Here is a 14477-nt window from a genome sequence, read left to right on the forward strand (position 1 = left end):
TAGTGTGTAGAGCTACGGGGTTGGGTTTTAACAATATATTTTTGCCATTAGATCGAAACCAGCTCGACCCGAACATAAATGATTATATAGTTTCAATGTTTCCGTTTTTTTGTACGAGGCTGTGATGTAGATCAGGGAAACAATTTTAAAATCGCCAGGAATATGTTTTTAATTGTGTGACGAATCTGGTGACAGAGGCAGACCAAAACGGAGCTGTTAGGTAAACACAACACACGGAAACCAGTTGGTGTGGAAACCGGCAGGGGTGGCCCATAACACCGGCCTGATACCAGGCCTGCTGCTCCAGTGGCTGGGCCTGTCTACTACAGTGAACTTGGAGACTTTGGACCATGTGCTGCTCCGGGGAAAGCTGACAGACCGATGGTAAGTAGGCTAGTCTCGAATTAAAATGAAGCTTTTTTTTTTTTTTTTTTTTAAACCTGCAAGCGTATTAGCCTATATTCTTCAAGAGAAACGTACGCACGTTGAAATTTCTGCCCAGACGTTATGTTCCAGTTTTAGTCACGGGTTATGGTTATGAAACGGTTAATCTTGTTGTTTCACAATCAATCACAGCACAGACACTATCAGCGACAGTTAAAGAACAATTTACAGTTACATAATAATTATCACATATGAATATACTTCCGAACATTGTTTTTGTGTGTGTCCAATAGCCAACAGCTGTGTGTGACAACCAGCGCGCAAGCGCAGTGTGTCTACGTCATTTACGTAAGTTGTGATTGGCTAGGCCACATCCACGTTTCTAATGCGCGTTTCCGCATGTGTACCTGTTTATGCGGGTGTAGTGAACATGAATGAAGCTGAATGATTATATAAGGCGGCAACTGATACACAACAGCCTTCAGATTAATTAGAAATGGAAGTCCATTAATGTACGTGTATTTTACGATTGCTGGGAGCCAAGGCCCGTAATTCCTGCAGTAGCGAAGTGAGTGGCATTAGGTTAGGAATGGATCAGATCGCTGTGCTGTTGCTTTGGCTTATTTTTAACTCAGTAAAAAAACTCCCCAAATGAAGCAACAGAGGGAAAATACTGCTCAACACAGCAAAAAAAAAAATCTGAATTACATGTTACACGTCTGGTTTTACATACAACACTTTATATGTGCAGTATATTTGTAAAACACGGTATATGTGCAGTATATTTGTAAAACACGTTATATGTGCAGTATATTTGTAAAACACGGTATATGTGCAGTATATTTGTATAACACTTTTAATGTGCAGTATTTTTGTGAAACACGTTATATGTGCAGTATATTTGTAAAACCCTTATGTGCAGTATATTTGTAAAACACGTTATATGTGCAGTATATTTGTAAAACCCTTATGTGCAGTATATTTGTAAAAAACGTTATAGGCCTATGTGCAGTATATTTGTAAAACACTTATATGCAGTATATTTGTAAAACACTTATGTGCAGTATATTTGTAAAACACTTATGTGCAGTATATTTGTAAAACACATATGTTCAGTATATTTGTAAAACACTTCTGTGAAGTATATTTGTACAACACTTCTGTGAAGTATATTTGTATAACACTTAATATGGGCTGAAATAAAGTGTTATCGTCGCTTAAGAAGGGTTCACACTACACATAATGTTAGAAGTGTTTTTTAGTTAGTATTAGTAGAAATATTTTTTCCATTTCCTCTCACATTGTTTAGATCAAACATGTATTGCAGTGGATCTAACCGAAATGAAAAAAACAACTGCATTGTGGTCTTTTAACACATCAAACAAAGTGATGAAAATGTGTGTATCTTTTGCAGTTATGTTGCCATCTGCTGGACACATATTTTCAGCGCAATTACCTGAAAGGTTTCTGCTTCATGGTCTAAGACTATCAGGACATTGGCAGCCTGATTTACAAACCATGACAAGTTAAACTAAGTATTGTGTGTTTAGAGCACATGAGGCTCGTGAGGCTGCTTTTTTAGATGAGCAGTTTTGACATTTGCTCTACTGTATATGCATAAAACGTTTCAGAAGCATCCAACTTTCCCATTTTGATGGGATATATTATTATTATTAACTTTCTATACAGCTTTATGAGAGTGTAATTTAACAATTAATGTATACATCATACATGGAAAGTAATGGTTAGAAGGAACATACAAAGGTGCATCTGATGGTGCAAATTGTTCATGAACACCTAAATATTGCATGTGCAGTGGCCTATAAATGGCTAACAGACGACAATATCATCATGAGTTTTTGGTCATTTTGCAAATAGTCTTATTACTGCTTTAATGATTACTTAAATGAAGAAATAAGCTATTTGACAATGCTGAGAAACAAGTGAAGAATGGCAATAACTTGAAAATGTCACTGAAATAAAGTCGCAGAACTGCATGTCACTACTTTTTGAATGTGCTGTCACTTCTGCAGTCTACTGTAAAAGTTAATTAAAGAGCGTTCTTCTCTTTCATTATTGAACATGCAACTCTTTCTTTACAACTTATCCATCAAGGCAACAGCAGTCAGAGTTCACCTCTCACCTATATCTTGTTCTCAATTGAACTTGTTAAGCTGCCTAGTTACACTAACTAACATGTCACAGTCAGGGAATCTATTGGCTGTGGGAAGTTAATCATTAATGGCTATTGACCATAGACAGGATCTAACACTTCTGAACTAAAGGAGAGAGCTATCCCTTGCATTTCCTGATACTTGTATCTCTGTGCACCTCTAATCTGTCCTCTTCACTCTGGTCACTGGTTTTATTTTTAAAGATAAATCTCACTTAGACATGACCAACAACAAACCCAAAGCAGAAGGCCGGAGCGATGAAGCTGAGGGCCCGGATGGAGGCTGGGGCTGGGTGCTGGTTGGCGCCCTGTTCGTCAGCACAAGCCTTGTGTTTGGCCTGATGCGTAGCTTGGGGGTCTTCTTTGTGGAGTTTGTCCAGTACTTTGAGGAGAGCGCTCAGGCCATCTCCTGGATCTCATCCACGGGCCTGGCAGCACAGCAGTTTTTCAGTGAGTCCCTTTGTGAATGTATGTTGTGCTGTGTTAAAGCATGAATGTGTTGTTTGTGACGGTGGCTACAACTACCAATTATGATTATTAACTCACCTGTGGATAGGAAACTGAGAATAGCAGCCAGATAAATGATTAATTAGCTAATCTTTATAGTACCAGTTGCAATTCTGTTATCTAAGTCACAGACAGGACCATGTACAGTATGTGGGCGGTTCAGCTCAGTCGGTAGAGCAGGTGCACGTATATAAAGAGGTTTACTCCTCGATGCAGTGGCCGTGGGTTTGACTCCGACCTTCGCCTTTTTGCTGCATGTCATGACATGTCGCCTTTCATCTGTCTTGTGGAAATAATGGCCTAAAAATAATCTTTAAAAAAGACATGATCATGTATCGTTTATCTTATGAGAATCTATACTTATCACACAGGAAGAGTATTGATGTAACTAAAGAGAAGCAGATATAGATGGCTGCAACTCATTAACCCTTTAACAAGCACCAGTGGGTCACTCATTACAAACACATGCTGCACAGTCAAAGAGTTGGAAGTTATTGTGGAGACTCCAAAGTTTCCTAAGAAAATATTTAGAAATGAGTCATCTAGAAATAGTTTCATAAATATTATTGTTTATTTTCCATTGTGCATAATTGAGATTAAATATTTCAAACAGTGTTAACATCACATAGCTTCCATGAAGGGCTGGGATAAGCTGATGCATAATATGTATGGTACTGTGTAGAATAAGAAGATTTGAACAACCTGAAAAGTCAAAAACAAAAGTGCATTGTTCATTTAAAAAGATGACATTTTGTTTAATATTGACATCCATTTTTGTCAGCCAATTTTGTTGGCGAAAGCATGCGATGTGGATTTTGTTGGTTAATGCTATATAGCCGTGACTAAAGTCAATGTTTATTTTACAGGTCCGCTGGGTGCAGCACTATGTAATGCATATGATGCCCGGGTAGTGGTGATGACAGGGGGCATTCTCGCTGGACTCGGCCTCATACTTGCCTCGCAAGCCACCTGTCTTGTTCACCTCTACCTCACAATGGGTCTTATTTCTGGTAACAAAGGCTTAAAAACAACTGTTTTAGTTCTTGTTCCTCTGGGACAATGAGTAGAAAACATAATCTCTTTACTTAGTTTGTAAAGCGGGCCATCTTTGTTTACGGAGTTAACTGTAAACCGAGTTAATTGTTGTTGATCAAAGTGACCTCTCACTGTTGGCCTTCCCCCATCCCCCCTCTAGGTTTGGGCTGGGGGCTGATCTTTACTCCCATGGTAGCTACAGTCATGGCTAACTTCACTCGCCGGCGCACCCTGGTGTTGGGACTGGCGTTCTCCAGCATCGGCCTGTCCTCCTTCGCATTCAACCCGCTCTTCCAGATGCTGGTGGAGATGTACGCCTGGCGAGGGGCCCTTCTGATTCTGGGGGGTCTCAGCCTGAACATTGTACCCTGCGGGGCTCTCATCCTCCCTCAGCGGCACTCGAAAGTCCCAGCAAAGGTGGGACAAGGCACTACGGCCTTTATCTGTTGTACCAGCTTATAGACACAGAAGAGTAGTTGGACTCAGTATCATCATTCCTGACATAATACTACGTTTACGTTGTTCTACGTGAAAATCATAACCTCAAAGTCACACCATCACACTGCTATAGTTATGTGTGTGCAGTAAAATGTGTAGCTCACACAAAATGATCTTGCTTACATTCAGTGCTAAACTAGCCCTAAGTCAACCGCTCCCAGTTACCGCTGCTGAAGCTTTTGTGTCAGTTAAAATGATGGTGACTGTTTTTTTCTTCCCTCTTCCCCTAGGTGGATTCAGAGAGCAGGTCATCGCATGCTTCATTGCTAAATCGAATCTCCTCCCACCTGGAGCTGTCGCTGCTCCTCGAGAGGCCTTATATCACCTACACGTTGGCCGTCACTCTTCTTAACGTTGGCTACTTTGTGCCGTATTTCCACCTTGTGGCCCACAGCCGCCAAGCTGGCTTCTCAGAGTACCAAGCTGCTTTTGTCATGTCAGCTGCCGGTGCAACAGACATTTTGGGCCGCATAGCGTCAGGATGGTTCTCAGATCTACGTCACTTTCGGCTAATTCATTTACTGACCATGTGGACAACGCTGGCAGGAGTGTTCATCATGTTGCTGCCTGTAAGCTCCTTGTCTGGTTCCTACATTGCACTGATTGGGACCAGCCTCCTCTACGGCTTCTCCTCCGGGGCGTTGACATCTCTGGTCTTTGCGGTGGTGCCCATGATTGTGGGTGTGGAGCGCATGATGGGGGGCCTTGGGCTGCTGCAGCTCATCGAGAGCGGCGCAGGACTGCTTGGGACACCTATGTCAGGTACAAACACATTAAAGGAGAAGACTGGTTCCTTCAGACTGGCAGTTTTAGTTGCTCACTCCATAACTATATCTCCCAATATAGGTCATATCACCTTGTTTCATGTTATCTAAAGTGGCCTAAGTCGTCAATAACACTGAAGCAAAAAGAGTCCAACATTAATTGAGTATCGGCAATCAGGGTCAGCCAGTAGTCCTTTTTCTTAAGTTTTTATTTTTTTAGATTCTGACATAAATTATAGCAGAATGTCTTAAAGGGTCAGTACACCAAAATTACAAAAGAATTGTTTACCTAAACTGTAGTGATATGTGGACGATCAAATATTTGATCAGCCAGACTGAGATAGAAATGTGTCTCAGAGATTTATTTCTCCATCACAATACAATGAGGATTAATAGAATTTCATTTGTGGAGCTTAAAGCTTTGGTGCGTAACTTTTTTTATCGTCCGTGTTTTTTTTGGCTCCTAGCAGGGTGAAGCGTGGGGGCGCGTGTGTTCATTCATGTGGACGCACACACAGTGTTGTTGTCATTACTTAGAATTCCTTATGGGGGCTATTTAAAGTATGCAATATACACTCACCTAAAGGATTATTAGGAACACCTGTTCTCATTAATGCAATGATGTAGCCAACCAATCACATGGCAGTTGCTTCAATGCATTTAGGGGTGTGGTCCTGGTCAAGACAATCTCCTGAACTCCAAACTGAATGTCAGAATGGGAAAGAAAGGTGATTTAAGCATTTTTTAATGTGGCATGGTTGATGGTGCCAGACAGGACTATTTCACAATCTTCTCAGTTACTGGGATTTTCACGCACAACCATTTCTGGGGTTTACAAAGAATGGTGTGAAAAGGGAAATCCATCCAGTATGCAGCAGTCCTGTGGGCGAAAAAATGCCTTGTTGATGCTAGAGGTCAGAGGAGAATGGGCCGACTGATTCAAGCTGATAGAAGAGCTGTTTTGACTGAAATAACCACTCGTTACAACCGAGGTATGCAGCAAAGCATTTTTGAAGCCACAACACGCACAACCTTGAGGCCGATGGACTACAACTGCAGAAGACCCCACCGGGTACCACTCATCTCCACTACAAATAGGAAAAATAGGCCACAATTTGCAAGAGCTCACCAAAATTGGACAGTTGAAGACTGGAAAAATGTTGCCTGGTCTGATGAGTCTCAATTTCTGTTAAGACATTGAGATGGTAGAGTCAGAATTTGGCGTAAACAGAATGAGAACATGGAACCATCATGCCTTGGTACCACTGTGCAGGCTGGTGGTGGTGGTATAATGGTGTGGGGGAGGTTTTCTTGGCACACTTTAGGCCCCTTAGTGCCAATTGGGCATGGTTTAAATGCAACAGCCTACCTGAGCATTGTTTCTGACCATGTTCAACCCTTTATGGCCACCATGTACCCATCCTCTGATGGCCACTTCCAGCAGGTTAATGCACCATGTCATGAAGCTCAAATCATTTCAAATTGGTTTCCTGAACATGAAAAGGAGTTCATTGTACTAAAATGGCCCCCACAGTCACCAGATCTCCACCCAATAGAGCATCTTTGGGATGTGGTGGAACGGGAGCTTCGCGCCCTGGATGTGCATCCCACAAATCTCCATCAACTGCAAGATGCTATCCTATCAATATGGGCCAACATTTCTAAAGAATGCTTTCAGCACCTTGTTGAATCAATGCCACGTAGAATTAATGCAGTTCTGAAGGCAAAAGGGGGTCAAACACAGTATTAGTATGGTTTTCCTAATAATCCTATAGGTGAGTGTAGCTTTAAAGCATATAAAAAAGTAGGAACCTTTCTTCAGTGGAACATAATAAAAATAATGGACAGGTGGTCCGAATTTCATCAAACTTGGTGGAAGGGTGTAGCATGGGACAAGGAAGTACCCACTAAATCTTTGATCAAAACGCGAATCACGGGCCAGATACACAAATTATTTTTCACTTCTGCGAACATTGCGAGATAGGGTGTTTATGCTGCAGTCATTTGGTGTCGGAAATAATTAAAAAATTATAAAATTAGTTCTACACTGAAACATGGTGAGATAGGGCATGCCTTGGGGAAGGCCTGCTTTCTCTTATGCCCTTCTAGTTTCTTAATAAATCTTGTTATCCTTTACCTTGATAAGGTTGCTAGCATCAGAGCACCGTCGTCAGACTTTTCACAAAGTTCTGTTTAGTTTTAAGTTTCTCTGCAAATTTTTCCCCGCTGTGATGTGGAAATTCAGAAACAAATAACTTAGTGGTACTTTTTGTTATTTAGTTGAAAGGGTGTCACGGTAACAAAACAGAACAAGCTTCTTTGTTTGGATTTATGTCTGACTAAACCCAACAGAGTAAAGCTACACTTTTGTAATCAGGGATCTTCTAGTATACATTGCAATTAATGTTTTTCTTAATTACCATGAGGCTAGCATTATGCACGTCATAGTTTCTTTTCAGTTTTATTTGCACACTTTTGTTTGGTTTGCTTTAGGAATTGCTTATACTTGTCATGCAACATATTTATATCCTATTGTTCTTGTGACAATATTTTCTCCTGTCTCATGTCTTAAGGGTTGCTCAAGGATATCACAGGCAACTACATTGCTTCCTTCATGGTAGCAGGCAGTTTCGTCATTCTCGGTACTTTGACCATGGCCACCCTGCCTCACTACTTTTCCTGCACAGACCCAATGCCCCCTCAAAGACGTTCACTTGATGACAAAGATGAGGGTTTACATTCAGAGTTGAAACTGTTGAATGGTGTGTCTTCTGACAAGAATCACAAAGGCGTTAATGTTCTGACAGATGAAGTAACCAAATATCCACGCGACTGTGTGGGTTAAGGGTTCAAGAGCTTTGTTGATACTCTTCAGTTCAGCCAATGCAACGATGGCGCCTACCTGAAGACCCCATCGTGCTGCTCCATGTGTTTGTATTTTACCTCAAAGACTGAGACCCAAAGAAGCTTACTGTGAAAACTCTGACTGCATAAACGGGCTAGTAAATTCCTCCCTCTGTTAGTTTAATGCTTGCACAATGCTTACTAAACCCTGAATCACATACAGGTGTGAGGTTGCTTTACATGCACAGAAGGACGGCATGCAAAAAAGGAAATGTAAAAGACAATGTGAAATGTTTCATTATTACACATCATCAATTCTCTGCATACTTGACAAGGACAATAAGAAACCGCTTACTTTTTCTCTTTTTCTTTTCTTAGTTCATGTGAATGTAAAATGAATGTGACTATATTGCTGTAAGAATGGTTAAATTTTGCACATACTCTACATGAATTATCATAATTTCTATTATATCCAGCTGATCAGCATGGCTGGATTAATTCACTATTGACCCGGCTGTCCCTTCTGCTGTCTGTGCATTGTGTATGTCCATAACGGTGAGTACCTACAGTACATATGACATTATTTGTATAGTACTCCGTAAACAGCCCCTCTACAAGACAGTCTCAGGTAATGAAAACACGTGCCTATTTGTGTATTTTCCACAAAAAGAACTAATGACTTTTGGTCTTTACACTGTGTACATTTTGAATATAGATTTATGAATTAACCCTCTGAGGACAAAAGACACACCGGACGTGTCCAAATGATGTTTAACAAAACTCCTACTCAGAAGTACTACAATACTACATTTCATCGCAGACATTTACTTACTATTTTATAACCTAAGACTTTGGTGAACTCATTTCAAGTACCAAAATAATTTGTACAACACATAAGTTAAGGTTTGTTTTCAAAAGAGATTTGTGGAATTTCAAAGCAAACTGCAATGCGTCAACTGTAGACCCAAATGATCTCTTCACATTCCTCTAGAAAAAAATCTGGGTGTCACTACCCAGAAAGTTCTGTTTGCTCTGAACATTTTGATATCAAACACATGGGGATCAGTTATATGCAAATACCTTAATAAGTAAAATTAGGAAGATTTGTGAAATTGCCCTTAGACCTCAGAGGGTTAAAGAAACTGAATTTCTCAATGATTAGCAGCTCCACTCTGTGTTATAAGCACAGCAATAGCTCTAAAAGAGCTGCAGACACCAGCATGGATTCCAGCAATTCAATTTCATCCTCAGGACTTTAACTTTCTATCAGCGCAACATGTTGCTGGGAAGGGACACAACACTTTTTACTCAAGTGCATTTTCAGACGATACAATATAATTGCTTGCATAAGAACTTTGTACTTTGTAAAGGACAGAAACAACAGGGTCATAGTGACCTGCTGGCTGCATCTCAATGCAAAAGGCAAAGTCATCGCACTGGCAGCTGGCAAAAGGCTGCCGAATAGTACAGTTCCCGTAATGGTTGAAAGGTAGAACATGTTTATTTTAATCAGCAACATATTTACTGGCAGTCTGTGATTCAAAGCTGGCACCATCAATAATACTGGTCTTAAAAATACCGCTCAGATATCGAGCCTGCATCCTGACATCTAGTATATGATGTAAACATTTTATATTTTGTACTACCTCTTGATTAAAAACAATGTATTTTGTTTGTTTGTGTTGTAACTTTTTGCTCATGACCTCTGATGGGCATGTGTACTCTTGACAGCAAAAACACACCACTGCACACTGTCATTGAAAAAGGGAACTAAAACTTGTTATTAAAAACTTAAACACACTTGAATGTGTTTTGTATTGCAGTTTATTTGATCATAAAACAAATCTTAAGTACCATGCACATTGCACATTTAACAAAACAGACAAGTGAACAGGGTCCAAAAATGTCCCAAATTTAAAAATCTATACAATACAGTGGAAGACATTTGACATAAGGTTTTCCTCTTTGCATTGATTATGTCCATTTCCAACAAACACTTTTGACTTTTTACTGTAAAAATGAAATAGAAATGACAGAGAAACATAAAAACCCTGCCCTTTTAGTACATTTTTTTTAACGGATTTACCAGATTTAATTAAGAAATCTTGGCAGAATGATGGCGTTACCCTCTGTTACACATGGACACCTCATGCCGGCCTCAAAAAGCAGCTCCAGTGTTCTCACTTGGATGCAATTGTTCTGGTCTGACGTGTTCTCACAATGAATTCACTGTTTGGAGCGTTCATCCCCTCTGAAGTCAACACCAGCTGAGCTATGAACATGTGGCAGGTAGCCAGGGAAAATGTGTCTGCATGTCTGTGAGAAGGATACTAGCATGTTCTATATGTGTTTGAAAGTATGCAAGTGTGAACTGTGGCATCGTACAGCTGTGCAACGAGTAGGCCACAGCTGGTTAAGATTTGGGGTCTGCACTGCGACGATTGAGCTTCTCCGGGTTGTTTGAGGCCATGTGTGAAAAGTCTCTAAAGATGTCCTGGTAGGTTTCATCACCTGGAAAAGACCAGAGAAGAAGACATGAGCCTAAAAGCTTGATCTTGTCGTTTTTAAGTATTAGAAGCTTAAAACTTATAACTTCAGCAACTATATCCTGAACATAAGAGTTGTAGCCCTAAAGCAAGAAGCATGCAACTGCACAAATAAACACATCAGGGCATGCACATGCACATTACCTCTTAGTGTGCAGTAGGTGGCACACTGCACAAGCAGTTGAGACCAGCTGGACATCTCAGCGGGCAGAAGGCAAGGGCACATGAGTGCACACAACAAAGACACACACAGTGATAAAGCACAGCATGTCAAATACTGACCAGCAGTTGTTTCGAGCAGACAAAAGCATCACGTTTCCATTCCTTCATGAGTGAAACCGTGAGTGACACAAAAACTTAACAAAAAGCTTTGATGGCCACTAAGGGATAGTCATGAAAAAAAATTGAACGTTGAAGCTTGAAAAGGAGCCAAATGAGAAAATGCAAACAAAACCCTTGTTAAGGCTTAAGAGCTGCAGCACAGAGTTCTTGGAATTCTGATAAATACACATATAGAACAGATTTCTAACTGTGTCACTATTCACAGAATAGAGGGATAAAACTGTCCAAACACAGCATTGCATTTTATAACTGGACTGAAAAAGTCCAGAACACATGGAGATGCCCAATAAAAAACACTCGTATAGAGCCAGAACACTGTACATCCTGTATATAAAATATCCCCAATATACAATATTAGAAAGAATAGGCCTGATTTAGGTCTAGTTTAGTAACATTGGAAACACTGGCATGCAGCACTCTCTGTTGACAGAGAGTGATTCAGAGATTTTGTAGGCTTCAAAGTGCAGGACGATGTGCGTTTATAATTCAATGTGCAATGTGGACTCCTGTTACTTTCTCACAATGTGCCTTCTTTGTTTTACATGGCGTTTTCCTGTCTTCACTAATATAATAAATGTGTTCTCTCTCACTTATGTCCTTGAGACTCTGTCGTACCCTGTGTTCTGGCTCTTCCTTGGTTTACAAGAATTGGATTTTATGTTTTCTTAATCATGGCAATTTTACTTTTTTTCATTCTTAGAAGTGATGACATGTTTCCTTGAATGATGTTTGGAAGGTCAGGACACTTTCTCTGCAGATAAACACCACATGATATTGCAAAACCAGTGATTTCTGATACTGTCTTGCTGCCTGTCTCTTGTCCTGGGCTGATTTCTATCCCCACTAATCATTTTGCCCCCCCAGAGCCCAGCCACTTATGTGGTTCTTTATAGACTGGAGGCTCTTCCTGCCGTGGGCCCGCCCACCCAATAAACCTCCAGATCCCTGCCCCCCCGAGTGACCTGATTGGCCAAAGGCTCCGTCCATCTCCCGCATCTCCTTGTTCATTTTGGCAATCCGCAGCCTAAAAAGAAGCAGATCAGTTAGAAAAAACTGTTGTTGTTAACTGCTTTACATTGTCACACAGGGGTTTTTCTTTTCTGAAATACTCACAAAGTGACAATGTCAGCATTGGCGTTGTCCACGGCAATAGTTATGGAGTCTTTCTGGTTCTTGTCTCTGGCGTTGTAGTCTGCTCCTCTCTTCAAGAAGAGACAAACCAACCTGGAAAAGCAAAGAGATGCATAAAGTGTGTTAATCATCTAAGAAACAAAAAGCTGACCACCAAGCAGCCAGGTAAACCCTGGCTACTGTAGCCAGGAACTTTTCCATAGGCCAAGGAACCCTTTTAGGAAATCAGGTACAGTATACTTTACTTGTTCACCTCTGTATGTCTTTTTTGTATCCTTTAAATTTGCACATTAAATAGCAAGAACAACACAATAATGTAATGTTTTGCCGTGTGTGTGGCGATTGCATCTCAAAGATCCCCATCATTTTTTAAATTTATCTTTGGACTAATTTGACTCATTCTCACAGTTCTTTATGTGAAGCGGAAATGTAGAAAGGGGACTTTTAGTTCCTAGCTTTCTTCTTGAATTAAAATGATTGCTTATTTTCAAATTCTTCGAACCTTTTGGTCAAAATGAGGCTCCAAAGTCATTTTATGGATAAATAGTACAGATACAGGTCCATGTTATCTGCATTTCCATTTGCAAAACAAACAACCACGTTCATTTGGCAGTAGAAATGTTGCTGTAAAGCTACGATGGTGATTAAACATTTGACATAAATACCTATACATCATGTAAACTTCACAAAGATTTGCGATGCTTCACGATTTAAAAAAAAAAAAATCCTACGGTTAAGCTGTAAAAAGTCTTAAATCCTCTTAATGAGACTATTTTATTTTATTTTAATTCATTACGTCCTTTGGGCTGAGATCTCCCACTTTCCACAAACAGGAATGCCATTTGGGAAACCAGGGTAAATGGACTAAGCTTTGTTAATGGCTCTGGGCGCTGTGCCTGAAGGCTTAAAAAGATTTTCTTTAAGTGTGTGCATATAAGGTAGTCTGTTTTTTTTTAAAAGGTTGAAAAAAAAAAAAACCTCTGTCAGTGTCTAATTTTGTTTGGATGTGTATCTTTGTTTTATATTGAATTGTTGCGTATCAGATCAGTCATTCTTGTAAGTCTGATGGCCTATTCATGTTTCTAGAATTATCTGTAGGTTGTGCTGAAGGTGGCCCTTTAACAAAAACATCCACTTTTTGACACATTTCTTTTTAAACACTGTGTCAACTTTTGTACACCATCAGTGTGTGGGCAGTTTTTCTATGAAATGGGACTGTTTGTATGTGTGTTACAGTGTGTGTGTGACAGTGTGTCCTACCCGGTGTGACCCAGGATGGTGGCATGGTGAAGTGGCCCTCTTCCGTTGCTGTCTGCCTGGTTTACGTTAGCGCCGTTCTGCAGCAGAAACTCACAGGCTGCCAGGGCATTCTGGTGAGGAAAAAGGAATGCTTGAGCTGCCTTTTATTATTGAAATATATAGTAAGCATTGTTAATCCAATTCACTTTTCGTCAAATTGAGTGATTATTTCCTCACGGTCACCTAGATTTCTATTATTTACAGCATGTGAAGGTGAATGTGCCAATAGTTATCTGTCCATGAATCTGGGGGGCGGAGCTTCTGAAGAGGGGTTGTGTTTGTTTGACAGTTGAGTTCAAAAATCAAAAATCTTCGTGCATTATGGCTTACTGGACCTTTAGCATGCACACAACCTACATGCACCTCTTCCTACTATCACCTTGTCCAAACAGGTAACACTAAATGTATAAGGCCTCACCAGTTAGCCCTAAAGACTGCAAAGTGTTGGATGGGCAAAACAAAACAAAACAGGATGCCGGTGCTAAAGCAGAGGTCAGGAGGGCATCAAAACAATCTGGATTCATCCTCTGGGCAACGTCAATATTAAAATCAAATTGAATGCATCCCTCACCGCTGAGACGGCCTGTATCAGCGGTGTGCTGGACTCCTCGGCCACGTTGACCCAGTTGACGTTGGCCCCATGGGCCAAAGCGTCAGCCATGACAGGGAAGTTCTGCAGGGCCGCTGAGCGGTACAACAGCGCACCGGGGTGAAGGCTGCTCAGATCTTCTTCATCTTCTTCTACATCTGAGGGGAGCAAAGGGTTAAGGGAACATTGTTAACAGTTTAACAATGTTCCAGTCTGACAGTCCCTGTTTAAACACGTACACGCTTGTTTTCGTTGTCAGGTCAGCAAGTGTGTGTGCATGTTTTATCTTACCTTTGTGTGTATTGTTCTTCTGGACAAGGTCACTGGGGCTCAGCCCTGAGGAGGGAGGGAGGGGGGGGGGGGGG

The 14477-nt window shown here is 40.7% G+C and overlaps 2 protein-coding genes across 4 annotated transcripts in view; one reads left to right on the top strand and one right to left on the bottom strand.

Moving 5' to 3' along the window:
* Window positions 1–278: 278 nt before the first annotated feature.
* On the top strand, window positions 279–8328 carry slc16a13 (solute carrier family 16 member 13). 2 transcript variants are annotated; one of them, XM_034856248.1, is made up of 6 exons: window positions 279–384; window positions 2760–3007; window positions 3931–4074; window positions 4260–4516; window positions 4828–5359; window positions 7935–8328. In XM_034856248.1, the coding sequence occupies exons 2-6, from the start codon at window positions 2779–2781 to the stop codon at window positions 8204–8206; spliced, it is 1434 nt and encodes a 477-aa protein (XP_034712139.1). In that variant the 5' UTR covers window positions 279–384; window positions 2760–2778; the 3' UTR covers window positions 8207–8328. The 2 variants fall into 2 exon arrangements, with proteins under 2 accessions (XP_034712139.1, XP_034712140.1); XM_034856249.1 differs by lacking the exon at window positions 279–384 and adding an exon at window positions 934–952 and having other exon boundaries at window positions 2762–3007; window positions 7935–8206.
* A 1678-nt stretch (window positions 8329–10006) lies between these two features.
* The window catches only part of acap1 (ArfGAP with coiled-coil, ankyrin repeat and PH domains 1), a 22464-nt gene continuing 17993 nt past the window's right edge, over window positions 10007–14477 (bottom strand). The window contains exons 18-23 of one of the 2 annotated variants that reach the window (XR_004654502.1): window positions 14404–14448; window positions 14095–14270; window positions 13485–13594; window positions 12207–12317; window positions 10896–12117; window positions 10007–10716 (exon numbers count right to left, since the gene is read on the bottom strand). Coding sequence is in view for 1 of the 2 variants with exons in the window: in XM_034856247.1 (XP_034712138.1) it covers window positions 10619–10716; window positions 12056–12117; window positions 12207–12317; window positions 13485–13594; window positions 14095–14270; window positions 14404–14448 (602 nt within the window). In the remaining variant the exon portion in view is untranslated. The remainder of the gene's footprint in view (window positions 10717–10895; window positions 12118–12206; window positions 12318–13484; window positions 13595–14094; window positions 14271–14403; window positions 14449–14477) is intronic. The other variant, XM_034856247.1, reaches the window with a different exon arrangement.

This window comes from Etheostoma cragini, chromosome 19 (assembly GCF_013103735.1).
Source record: "Etheostoma cragini isolate CJK2018 chromosome 19, CSU_Ecrag_1.0, whole genome shotgun sequence".
NCBI classification, from domain to species: domain Eukaryota; kingdom Metazoa; phylum Chordata; class Actinopteri; order Perciformes; family Percidae; genus Etheostoma; species Etheostoma cragini.